The sequence below is a fragment of the Misgurnus anguillicaudatus genome, chromosome 20 (genome assembly GCF_027580225.2).
Source record: "Misgurnus anguillicaudatus chromosome 20, ASM2758022v2, whole genome shotgun sequence".
In the NCBI taxonomy this organism is placed as follows: Eukaryota; Metazoa; Chordata; class Actinopteri; order Cypriniformes; family Cobitidae; genus Misgurnus; species Misgurnus anguillicaudatus.
In genome coordinates this window covers 28,137,631-28,151,360 of record NC_073356.2, presented here as the reverse complement: position 1 = coordinate 28,151,360, position 13,730 = coordinate 28,137,631, and the positions used below count along the sequence as shown (strand labels likewise).

Genomic DNA, 13,730 nt, shown 5'->3' with positions numbered 1-13,730 from the left:
TTATAATGTGTTTTTTATGGATTATACATGCCAGCAAATAATTTAGTCAGTGAACAACAAGCAATCCTAGCCAAGTGCATCACTTTATTTGGTTCCCTTTGAAACACTTCTATTGTCATATGTGTTGTTTTTGCTGTGCATTTTTGTATTTGGTTGTGTTGTGCGGATTTGCAGTGCATGTGTTGTCAAACTGTTGAAGCTGATATCTTCATTTGCAAGTGTTTTTACTATTTGCTTGTGCTCATAAAATTCATAAAAAAGAATAACATTTTTATTAATCTGTGAAGATTAACTTCTTGTACAAAATGTGGAAGTGTCATTTGTTAAACACAAAGCTTATTTTTGCGATAATCCAAAAGTCTATGGGAGGGCTTAATTTGAGCCGGCACCTTCAACGTTGGATCCGGAACCTTTTTTATTGCATCCGGCACCTCCTATGTCACTATGGAAAATGAATCGCCTAAATTAAAAAAATATATACTATTTGTGTAGTGTTTTTATCGGTCTTGTTAGTCTTTTTCCCCCATTAAAATTCCACAAACAAATTCTGTATTGCTGCTTGTGAAAATAATTGATGCATTATATTTAGTTTATTTTTTTACATTTCGCACCCATGCAGTGCATGTTCTGAAATTAAATTAACATTGCCTTGATGTACGTAGGCTACACACGGTGTTGTTTATTTATTTTTATTTTTTTACCAAATTTCAAAGCCGCACCCGCTGATTGCATGCTCTGCTAATGCGACCCACGAGAAAGCCCTTGTATGTTGTGGAAAGGATAATGATCCATCCAATGCAACAAATATATTTAATGGGTAATGTATGCACAGGCCTACGCCGAGTTTCATTCATTTATGATTAGATGCGCTCCAGTGTAAAAAAAATCTGTTACCTCCAACCCACGTTTTGAGTTGCCGGATCCACCCCCCGCGCTCCGGGACCTCCCACTTTACAAATTAAGCACTGTCTATGGGGAAAATTAATGTTTTTTTGTTTTTTTTTTCAAGGGAACCAGTGCCCCCCTAACTTCTGTGTTGGCTCAAAAATGGATCATCTGTGCTGCACTGTTGTTTCAGTATATAAGGACTTCAGGTCTGGACTGGTTGATCAAGAATGCAAACTTACATTGTGGTAGTTGTAGTCCTTATTTATTTACTTGTGAAAAAGTTAATATTCTATTTAAGGTTTGACCCATTTAACTTAAACAGCCCCTTTTTTTTACTGTTGTTGCACAGGATTTGCAGAAATGCTTACCTAATGGAATGACCACATCAGAGCCTGTTTGTGGTACAGTAAAGTTGTTTTCAGGGCTTGACCTCCAAAAAGATGTGTTTGACCAGGGAGTACATCCACTGCTGTATATATTTTATAAACAACATATGAAGTCTAACAACATATAGTACTATTCAAAAAATGTGCTGAGCAAATACACTTGTATAACATACTTGAAGTATTTAGGTCCGGTGAAATTGTCCGATGGTGAAGGAATTGGAGGTCCACTTGTTGGTGTGATGCACTTTGGATAGTAACACTGATACACATAGAAGTCTATATGTCTGTCTTTAAGCGACCGGTCCACACTGTTCCTCCTCATCCGGCCAGCTGCACGATCTCTTCCAGACACTGTTGTAAAAACCAAATGTTTAATTTCCTGTAGACCTGCAGCATAGGGTTGAAATTTGTTTTCTAGGATTTAACATTACATTGAAACATTTTACATGAAAGGATGAGTAGTTTTACCCATGTAATATAGACTGTTTGAAGACTCGTTAAAGTACCAGTCGCCATTTACATTCACAGCAGGGTCTAGTGGCTGGGAGGAACCATTTCGGTAATCTATAATGCTGAACCAGTCAGGCGTTTGAGTAAAGTTGTGATTCATAATGATATAATCCTCTGGCTGTCAGGGAGAGAAAGAGTTACAGAATTAGACTGATAAAACAAACTAAAAAAAAATAGTTAAATATATATTAAAAATAAAACAAAGCAATAGTTTATCCAAAAATGAAAAAAATGTAAGTGGTCTATTCCACATCCTTCAAGTCATCTAAATCCAAATACTATGCATGTGCTAAGATATGTGTGGCTAATTAAAATATGTATTTGACACATCAGCATTGTTATCAGTCAGGGGATTTCTAAATGGCCTATTGACACAAGTTTTCCACCAGATGTAGCCATCAAGCCAAATATTGAATTCATACAAAGAAATCAGAACATTTAAGTATACAAGTTGAGTCATAATAAATAATGTGAAATGACACAGGGAATAAGTATTGAACACACTAAGAGAACAAGGTGCAAAATGGCATAGAAAGCCAGGAGATCACTTGAAATTTGTCAGTATTGAGTATTTAAAAGAGTGGAAATCTCTTTCCCTGTCTCTCTACGTTTTTCTGAATCTCTCCACATTGTTTCACATGCTAAATGTTCTTTTGAAGCTGCATGCTTATTTAAGCCCTTGCCTGTTTCAATTGCATGTTTCCAGTCATTAAATTCCTTTAATGGAAAAGGTTGCGTCCTATGATACCGATTTGAATTTCTTGCAGGCATAACAAAATGCGAAGTTCTTTTCCACTGAGTACTCAAGCCAGTTCCCTATTCACATACCAGTTAGAGAAAAATTATCGTTTTTTTAACCAAACATTTTGACTGGAAATTTGCTCTGTTTGGGTTTGTCCGTGCCGAGGTCACTCACACCCACTGATTCAACAGGCAGTTGTTGTGGCCGAAATGCTTCCCCAGTCGCGGTTGCACTTGAACCGCAGGTCCTAGAAGCAGGCTCAGACTGTCGTCCAGGGTCTTCTTCTCCAACATCAGGCGTATGTGTGATTTCAATTTTAGCAGAGGAGACTGTTGGCGTGCTTTTTAACCATTTGTGGATATTCATCTTAAGCAGTAACTTAGCTAAGCGAAAAATCATTTAGTTTTTAAAAATGTGTGATAACTATTGAGCGGCTACACTGACATAGGCTACATCATGTACGTAGCCTAACTTTATTTTTAGTAAGGTCGTGAAAGGCTGTTTTTTAATATCTTTAATGTTTTAATGATAAAGAATGCAACATTAATGCAACACAAAATTAACTATGATAATATAAAATTACAGTATTTTTTAAATACTGAGGAGGCACAAGCGTTGTTGGGGGTGGGCCCGGCCCCCTATGGCCTGCCAATAACGATGTGTATGACGCTAGGGACATGTCGGAGCAGTGTTAATTTCGTTGACGAAGACGATGACGAAAAATATTCGTCAACGAACCTTTTTCACGGACGGAAACTAAATAAAAACTAAATAAAATCATATATGATGACGAAGACTGTAACGAAATATAACTGACACTTTAGTCAACGAATAAAAATAAAACGGAAATGTTAGGGAGGGACGAATGGAGAAGAGATCCAATCAGAGCTACTCATTTTGTGGGACAGTTGGGAAGAAATCCAATCAGAGCAAATCTTTGAGGGTAGGTTGATCTGTGCAGCAGCAGGCAGTAGAGGCATTTTAAAAAGTCGCGGCAAAGTTCGTTTTCACAACAGGTTGTTTACATTATATTTAGTTGTACAGTCTTAGTTACCCAGCTTTGGCTGATTTCAGTTGACTTCGCTTGTTAGCAACACGCTAACGTTTTGCGGTGCACCCGGTCCGAAGACATGTCTCATTAACAACACAAATGTCAGAGCTAGCGTCTAATCTAGTCACACTTCAAATATGACAAGACGACAGCCTGTAAAGACGACTCATCCAGAAATACATGCAAAGGTAAGCATACATGCTAAGGTTATTTTATCAGATAAACCACCGTGTTTTCGCTAAACTTGGTATAACATAGAAACGAAAGGAATACACATCTGAACTGTATTGATTGTATTGGATTGTCTGAATTAATACTGAGTATAAATATTCAGTGTCCTCAAATTGAATGAAATGTGTAACGTTACTATTATAGTAGATGTTGTGGTTTTACATGACTGGACAAAGTGCGTGCGTAATTGCGTGTGTGTGTCTCTGTCTGCGTGCGTGTGTGTCTGTGTGTGCATGTCATTTAGGGACAATGCTTTTCTTTTTCAGGGACCATGTATATTTTTAGGTAGAGCGGGCCTTATGCTTATTTTATGTAATATTATCTTTTGTAAAAAGCCATGGTCAGTTTTTTTGACTTTTAAGAATAAAATAAAATACGTGTTTTCTATAACAACCATTAAATCTGTGTCTGTATTGCATATTCAAACCTTAATACCATTCCATAACAGACTAAAAAACTTAAGACTAGACTAAGACTAAAACTCCTATGATATTTCGTCGACTAAAACTAGACTAAGACTAAAAGATTTCAGATGACTAAAAAAAGACTAAAACTAAATGGTGTGTTATTCAAAAGACTAAGACTAAATCAGAATTTGCTGCTAAAATTAACACTGTGTCAGAGAAACTGAACTGTCCCACAATAATTTCGACCAAACAATGAATCGGTTTGTTTTTTTTACATATAACTTATTTTATTTATTTATTTTAAATAAAGCAGATCTGGAGGAAATATGTTTGTTCAGTTTTTAACTTGCCATTCCAGAATTTTTACTGGCATCAAAAAAGTTAAAATTAACCCAAAATGAAATAGAATTATTGTATATTTGTTGTTTTTGGCTTGTATCCTGTTAAATAAGATTATGATAACAAAAATGCTATTTTAACTATTGTTCAAGTAAACAGCGATAAACCTTTGTGACAATGCGGCTCTGAAGACAATTTTATTTATTTCCCCACCAATGTCAAAATCAAACTTACAGGATATATAGGCATAATTTTATTTTTAAAGAAACTTGCGGTTTAAAGGAGCGGTGAATCAAACAATCAATTTTAACTTGATAATTTGTTATATAAGACGTCCTAATACTTAAATAAACATCCTGCAAGTTTCAAAACTGAAAACATCTGTGCTACTGAAATATAATTTTTTTTGGCACCAAGAAATTTGCTGGAATATGTTGTCAGAGTAGAATTAAAACACCTCCCCAAACCCAAATAAAATGACCACTTTTGTAGCCCCGCTCACAGCTTCGCGTGACACACGTGAGGGCCAGGAGCAAAGCAAACCATGCAGTGTCTCAACAATCAGTAAACATGTCTTTAAAGATTGCCAAATGCAACCAAAATGACTTTTAAATAATTTTTTCTGAGAGACTTTTATTTTGACACAGTGATGTTATGAGTAACCATGGAAACGGAGAGTTCGGTGAAAGAACCGTCTTGGAAAAACACAGACGCTGGATAATCTTAGCTTGGAGGCTCGGAACATAACATTAGGAATGCATGTGTGACGTGAGGGTATAACTTAGAACAAAAAGACAGATTTAATATTTGAACTCCAACTACGCCACCCCAGGACTTGCACCAGGGGAAATGCTAATAACACCCAGAAGGGTGGGAAAGCACACAGGTTCACTCCTCGTTTAACAAAGAAAGAGTAGAGAGACGTGAGTACAATACAAAAATAGTTTTATTACTTAATCTCATTAAAATAAGCAGTTAATCATATAAGTTGTCACTCTACTTCAATTCACGGCAACCACACTGCAAACACACAAAACTGAAAGTTAAAGAAAAATAAATTAAGCAGAGCTGAGGTTCCCAACAGGATAGGGGGGTTCTTAATCTCGACTTGGGTCCACATAGACACACACGCACGCACACACACACCACTGTGCACTCAAATGAAATAAATCACACACTTCGTGTTAAACAGCACACAATGAAAAAGGAAAACCACCACCGGAAAGTTCCATCCACCCGTTGGGACCCCAGCTCCTGCAACAGATGGAAAACTGGATTAATACTGGATTAAATAATACAAAATATTACCAGTCAGCCTTAGCTGAAAGAAAAAAATAAATATCAAATGAAATGAAATTAAACTAATGACATCTTACAGAATCAAAACAAATTCACAAGACCAAACACAAGTCATAACAGAATTGCAATGGTTGTACAATAAGTAAACCATTAACCGGTCACGTATGACCCAGTTCACTGGAGCAGAGAGTAAACAACAACAGTATAATACCAAAACACTTTAAAGAATAAAAAGGAGTAAATAACTAATCCATTGAATCCTATCAAAAACAATATAACAAAATCAAAATAAACAAAACTAGAGAGGGTAAACAAAAAGGAAACGCAATGCGTTACAGCAAAACAAAACAAAAACCCAATAGAGAGGCTGCTAGTCGTCCCCCTACGCGTCAAGAAGACGCCATAGCTCTAATTTAGTAAGAAAGGGGGCAAAACACAGCTGAACCAGACAGTTTACGGTACTCGTTGTGTTGCGTGGAGAAGACCGTGATGCTTTTACGGCAATACGAACGCCAGATCACAAACTCGGAATCACAACAAAGTGACACAGAGAACAAAAAGGGAGAATCCAACCAATGGTATGATAAACATAACCTGCTACAGGCATGGGTTCAGCACAGCCTTATCAGCCGCCGGCAACTGAGGGTGAGCAGTCGTAATATCCACTTAAACAGCGCAACCAGGGCACCACACACACAGGGCAAGAGACACGCCGTTGCTATTATCAACACGCACCAAGCGGAACATCGGACATGACGCATAACATACCGCAGCCAATCGATGCTTAAGAAGGGGCAGCCCCTCCCTGATAGGTGGCTTCAGGTGTCACTCACCGTTCGCCTAATCCGGTTACATTCCACCCCCAGCTTCTGCAACGTCGCCCCGACGGTGAACTAACCAAAACTCACCCCAGGACCCTCAGTCCCAAGGTCGGAATAAGGCAACACTTGCACCCCCCAGTATACTAGACACTGTACCTATACCCACTGGTCGAGGAAGATGGTGGACATTGGAGTGTTGACCCGCAGTCACCCTCCCCGTCCTCCTTACTACCTCAGTCCCTTCTACCAAAGGATCTGCAGGTAGAGTTATCATAGGTTGTGGGTTTACTTCAACCTCTGGGGCTCCCACTGCCCTATTGGCCACAGCCGATGATACCTCTCCCACTACTTGAACAACAGGAGTTGTCGGCCTCACAACAAACAAATCCTCCTCAAACTCCTCTTCCTGGGGACAATCAGATGCAACAACTGGGGTTTCTGTCAACCCTAGAGACAAGTTTGGGCTGGTCTGGACCTGAGCTTTCAGCAAAGATCGGTGCACATGCCTTACTTTACTTAACTCCGTGGGGGGAGCAATTGTATACACTGCCCCACCTTCCTTTGGGGCCTTTATAACCTGATATACCACTGAGCTCCACAGGTCCTGGATTTTGTGTCTACCTCTCACATTATAATCACGGAGATATACAAGTTCACCCTGCCTCAGTGGTATTTCCCGCACTTGTAGGTCATGGCGAGCCTTTCGACGGCTCGCCATGACCCCCAAACGCTCACGAGCACCCTCAAACGCCACTTGTAACCGATCCTGCTGTTCTAAAATCCACCTATTAACACTACCTGTTGCTGGCTCTTGAACTCTCCCAAGCAGGAAGTCAACAGGGAGCCTAGGCTCCTGCCCAAACATCAAATAATATGGAGAGACCCCCGTAGATTGATGAGGAGTAGTATTATAAGCAAAGAGCACATGGGGCAGACAAAGCGGCCAGTCTCTTTTTTTGGATACCGGCAAAGTGCGTAACAGGTCATGCAATGTCCGGTTGAATCGCTCGCACTGTCCATTCCCAGCCGGGTGATATGGAGTAGTTCGAGACTTCTCAACTTCATATAACCCACAAAGCTGCTGTATAAGGGCAGACTCAAAACTACGGCCTTGGTCCGAATGGATGCGGCCCGGCACACCAAATTTACAAAACCATTCATTGACCAATACCTGGGCCACAGTTTCAGCCCGTTGGTCTCTCGTGGGTACTGCCAGGGTATACTTTGTAAAAATATCGGTCATCACTAGGACATTCTCAAGGCCTGACCCAGAGGGCTCCAACACTGTAAAATCCAGAGCCAAGATTTCATTAGGCTTGGCGGCCAGCAAATGCCCCATGAAACTGCTGGGAGCAGAGTGAAAACCCTTTGCACTCTGACATCTCTCACATTCCTGGCACCATTGGAGAATATCAGCTGACATTCCAGGCCAGTAACATCTCTGGCGTACCAGCTGAGATGTCCGTTCTACCCCCTGGTGCCCATGTTGTTGGTGAAGCTGGGTCAAAACCTCCTGCTTCAGGACCGCTGGTAGTAATACTTGTAAAACCTCCTCCCCTCCATCTGGGCGAAACACCCGACGGTAAAGGACCCCGTCAGTTTCCACCAAACGGTCCCACTGCCGAAGCAAAACAGCAGCTAACCTTGAGAGTTTCTTGCGTTCTTCACGGCTCGGAAATGAACTCCGCCTCCAGAACACCAACAACTCCCCAATGACCGGGTCTGCCTCCTGCTGAGTGCTTATATCACCCGAAGAACGACAAGGAAGTGAGAGCACTTGATTAACCTGGGTCACAAGTCTACCTTGCACCGCTTGCTGCAACACAAGTGGGACAGCCACACCTGGGCGCAAATCTTGGGCCTCTACTACACCCAGAAAGTTCTGTCTCGACAAGGCGTCGGCATTACGATTACTTCTACCTGATCTATACTTGATCTCAAAGTCAAAAGCTGCTACCTGGGCAGCCCACCGCTGCTCCATGGCACCTAACTTTGCTGAAGACAGGTAGCTAAGAGGGTTGTTATCAGTAAAAACCACACACTTATGCCCCAATAAGTACTCCCTAAACTTCTCAGTCATGGCCCACTTGAGCGCCAAAAACTCCAGTTTCATAGAGCTGTAATTAGCTGGATTACGCTCAGTGGGCCGAAGACTGCGACTACCATACGCTATAGGGCGCACCTTGCCTTGCTGCTCCTGCGAGAGGACTGCTCCTAAGCCCCCATGACTTGCATCCACCTCCAGGATGAACGGTAATGAAAAATCTGCATAGGCAAGCACTGGAGCTGTGGTTAATTTACCTTTTAACCGCTCAAAACTCTGCTGGCATTCAGTAGACCAGGACTCAGAAAATTCCTGAGGCCTCACCTTAGAGCGGTTTGGGGTTGCCAACTGAGCCACCAGCCCATGGAGCGGGGCTGCTAACCTAGCAAATCCCTCAACAAAACGCCGGTAGTAGCTGGCAAACCCCAAAAATGACCGCAGCTCTGTAACACTAGTCGGACGAGGCCAGTGTGCAACTGCATCTACCTTTCCTGGATCTGTAGAGACTCCCTCTGATGAAATAACATGGCCTAAATACTGTACCTTTTTCTTAAAGAACGCACACTTGGACAATTTAGCTTTTAGGCCCTCATTTTGCAAACGACTCAAAACAACCTCCATTCGAGCAAGATGTTGATCAACAGATGTCGAAAATACCACGATGTCATCGAGATACAATAGGAGGGACTGGCACTGTTGATCCCCAAACAACCGTTCCATCAATCGCTGGAAGGTGCTTGGGGCATTGCACAGCCCGAAAGGCATTCGATTCCACTCGAAGAGGCCGAAAGGAGTACAAAAAGCAGTCTTGGACTTGTCACCCTCTACCACCGGTACCTGATTGTACCCGCTGGCGAGGTCCATGGTGGAAAACCAACATGCCCCCGCCAACGAGTCCAAGGTCTCCTCAATCCGGGGCAGAGGAAAGGCATCCTTCCTAGTCTTAGAATTTAGTCGACGGTAGTCGACGCACAAGCGCAGGCTACCGTCTTTCTTCTTGACCAGGACAATGGGCGAAGCGTAGGGGCTACAGCTCTCCCTAATCACCCGAGCTTCCAACAACTGGTTGATATGTGCTTTTACTACCTCATACTCAGAGGGAGGAATACGCCTGAACCGCTGCCTCACCGGAACTTCATCTACCAGGGGAATCTCATGGGAAATAAGGTTAGTGCAACCCAAATCCCCGTCATTCGCAGAGAACACTGATGAATACTTCTCTAACAATGTCCTTACTTTAACCTGCTCTTCCAGTGACAGCACAGACAGATCAAGTGCCCCAATTTGCTCCTGGACAGTAGAAGAGACCTGCACAGCCTGTGAGCTTACCTTAGCCTTTACCATCTGAACTTCCGCCACCTCTGGGGGTAAACTAACCACATAAACGTTCTTCACAGTGCCAATGACAGTGCTAGAATAAAGCACTACGTCTGTAGTCCCCACATTGATAACAGGCACATAAACAGTACCACGATCCACCCTTAACAAAGCAGGGGAGGCCATCAACCCTGCTGGTAGACCGGAATCTGATGGTTCAAACAGAACGGTTCCCTTTGAGTATTTCGTAGAACATGTGGCAGCAACAAATTTCATTGTGCCTCCTACTATGTGACACGCCCGACGTCCGCGTACTTTAACACGCCCTACAGAATCTATCCCTTGCTGAGCTTCAATTTGATGACAATGTTGTAAAGCCTGAAAGACTGAACTAGGGGCCTGCGACACTGCTGGTAGTTCAAAAAGACCAGTGCCATGCTGACCAAAGAGCTCCTGATAGCAGCGGCTCAAGATATTCATACCCAAAACCCCGGGTACCTGAGCACACATGCCACCAGGAGGATCTCTGACCACCAGCACACCACAGCCTGGAACTATTTGCCCACACAGTTCTACATCGAGTTCCAAGTAACCAATGTAGGGAATGGAAAGGCCATTCGCTGCCCGAAGTTGTAACCAATGACACGATTTAAGATGTTCCTGACCCCATGAACCAAAATTGGCCAGGAAACAAGTCTCTGTTATGGTGGACACCATCGAACCAGTGTCCACCAAACAGGGAACCTGGATCCCACCCATAGAAACGACGAGCTGTGGACAAGTAGACATAAAGCGAGACATAAAGTCAGAACCGGTTAAAAGATTTGAGCCTGTCCCTTCCCCAACCAAGCTGTGGCCCTGCAGCCTGGTGGGAACTAGTTTTCCGAAGGCTGCACAGATGATGACTGCTCACCCCCTCTTACAACCTCAGTATGCACGGATGGAAAACGAGAGGATCTGCGTTCCCCATCACAATCTCTGGCAAAATGGCCAGGTTGCTGACATCGTCTGCAGATAACTTGGTTGCGTGACGGCCGCATACGAAAATCAGCATTTCGAAATTGAGCCATTCGGGACTCTGGATTCTGAAATGGAGCCGTACAAGACTCAGAATTTTGAGGTTTGGCAGTACGTGCTTCTGAAGCCTGGAATGGAGCTATACGCAACGCAGGATTTTGTAATTGAGCCATACTTTGTGTCAACTGATTTAATTGCTGTTGTTGCCGTTTCAACATGTCTCGTAACTCACTTAATTCAGAAACTGTGGGAGTGCTACTACTTCCAATGTGCTGGTCTCCCTGTACCCCATATTGTATGCCATAAGCGGATGGGACAGACTGGCTTCTACCCCGCACCCCCCCTGGCATGCCGTCCCTTTCCCAACGAAGTGCTTCGCTGTGAACATCAAACAGAGTAGCGGTAGGTTGACGACGGACTAACTGTTTAAGCTCACGTCGGAGAGCACCATCACTAACATATTCAACAAACTGATCGCGCAACAGAACTTCCGAATTAGGCATACCATGAGGTGACTGACTTCTTATCCTCTCAAGAAGATTCATAAGAGCCAAGGAGAATTCCACTAAGGTCTCCCCATCCTGCTGTCTTCTGGAAAAGAAAGACTCCTGAAGGGCTACATACGACTTAGTACATCCATATAATTCATGTAAAATCTGAATAATTCGCTTTGGATCCTCCCTTTCGTTCTCTGATCGATATCGAATTTCTTCCCTAGCCTCTCGCTCCAAATGATCAAACAAAAAGAATGCTTGATCAGCAATAGAAAGGTGGCGGAGGCGCATACAGGCCTGAGCCTCCTCCACCCACTCATCAATCCCAATACCAGATCTACCACTGAATTTTGGACACCTCCGATCTCGAGGAATAAAAACAAGACGCTCCGCTGCCGAAGCACTGGCACCCACAAGTGGAGGCTCTGTGACTGCGGAAACTGGAGGGTTAGATGGACCTGGCTGTGGTTCAGGCACATGCTCCTGCCGCAGCTTTTCATTATCTGCTTTCAATTGGGCTACTAAATCACGCAACTCACGTAATTCGTCCTCCATTGTTATAAGCAAAAACAAACTTACCACCGATAGAGCACGCCAATTCAGCAAACAATGTGTGCTGGGATTCCAATACGAGACTGTCACTGTCTGGTTCCTACATAAACAAAACAAACAAAACAAAAAAAACCTACATACACCACAATACTCACGTCTCTGTACTCAAACTCAGAGGACCCTGCCGACTATACGCCAAAATGTGACGTGAGGGTATAACTTAGAACAAAAAGACAGATTTAATATTTGAACTCCAACTACGCCACCCCAGGACTTGCACCAGGGGAAATGCTAATAACACCCAGAAGGGTGGGAAAGCACACAGGTTCACTCCTCGTTTAAACAAAGAAAGAGTAGAGAGACGTGAGTACAATACAAAAATAGTTTTATTACTTAATCTCATTAAAATAAGCAGTTAATCATATAAGTTATCACTCTACTTCAATTCACGGCAACCACACTGCAAACACACAAAACTGAAAGTTAAAGAAAAATAAATTAAGCAGAGCTGAGGTTCCCAACAGGATAGGGGGGTTCTTAATCTCGACTTGGGTCCACATAGACACACACGCACGCACACACACACCACTGTGCACTCAAATGAAATAAATCACACACTTCGTGTTAAACAGCACACAATGAAAAAGGAAAACCACCACCGGAAAGTTCCATCCACCCGTTGGGACCCCAGCTCCTGCAACAGATGGAAAACTGGATTAATACTAGATTAAATAATACTACAAAATATTACCAGTCAGCCTTAGCTGAAAGAAAAAAAGAAATATCAAATGAAATGAAATTAAACTAATGACATCTTACAGAATCAAAACAAATTCACAAGACCAAACACAAGTCATAACAGAATTGCAATGGTTGTACAATAAGTAAACCATTAACCGGTCACGTATGACCCAGTTCACTGGAGCAGAGAGTAAACAACAACAGTATAATACCAAAACACTTTAAAGAATAAAAAGGAGTAAATAACTAATCCATTGAATCCTATCAAAAACAATATAACAAAATCAAAATAAACAAAACTAGAGAGGGTAAACAAAAAGGAAACGCAATGCGTTACAGCAAAACAAAACAAAACCCAATAGAGAGGCTACTAGTCGTCCCCCTACGCGTCAAGAAGACGCCATAGCTCTAATTTAGTAAGAAAGGGGGCAAGACACAGCTGAACCAGACAGTTTACGGTACTCGTTGTGTTGCGTGGAGAAGACCGTGATGCTTTTACGGCAATACGAACGCCAGATCACAAACTCGGAATCACAACAAAGTGACACAGAGAACAAAAAGGGAGAATCCAACCAATGGTATGATAAACATAACCTGCTACAGGCATGGGTTCAGCACAGCCTTATCAGCCGCCGGCAACTGAGGGTGAGCAGTCGTAATATCCACTTAAACAGCGCAACCAGGGCACCACACACACAGGGCAAGAGACACGCCGTTGCTATTATCAACACGCACCAAGCGGAACATCGGACATGACGCATAACATACCGCAGCCAATCGATGCTTAAGAAGGGGCAGCCCCTCCCTGATAGGTGGCTTCAGGTGTCACTCACCGTTCGCCTAATCCGGTTACACATGGTTAAAGTCTGTTTTTGAAGAAGTTCCAGCTCA

The 13,730-nt window shown here is 42.7% G+C and overlaps 1 protein-coding gene and 1 long non-coding RNA gene across 2 annotated transcripts in view; both read right to left on the bottom strand.

Moving 5' to 3' along the window:
- The window catches only part of LOC129454601 (fibrocystin-L), a 68,299-nt gene that overhangs the window by 16,937 nt on the left and 37,632 nt on the right, over window positions 1-13,730 (bottom strand). The window contains exons 30-32 of the mRNA XM_073858728.1: window positions 1,743-1,902; window positions 1,448-1,625; window positions 1,257-1,357 (exon numbers count right to left, since the gene is read on the bottom strand). Of these exons, the coding sequence (XP_073714829.1) occupies window positions 1,257-1,357; window positions 1,448-1,625; window positions 1,743-1,902 (439 nt within the window). The remainder of the gene's footprint in view (window positions 1-1,256; window positions 1,358-1,447; window positions 1,626-1,742; window positions 1,903-13,730) is intronic.
- Window positions 5,483-13,697, bottom strand: LOC141351495 (uncharacterized). The gene is made up of 2 exons (XR_012359760.1): window positions 12,126-13,697; window positions 5,483-5,808 (listed from the first exon to the last, which is right to left on the bottom strand). It is a non-coding gene; the product is annotated as an uncharacterized lncRNA (long non-coding RNA).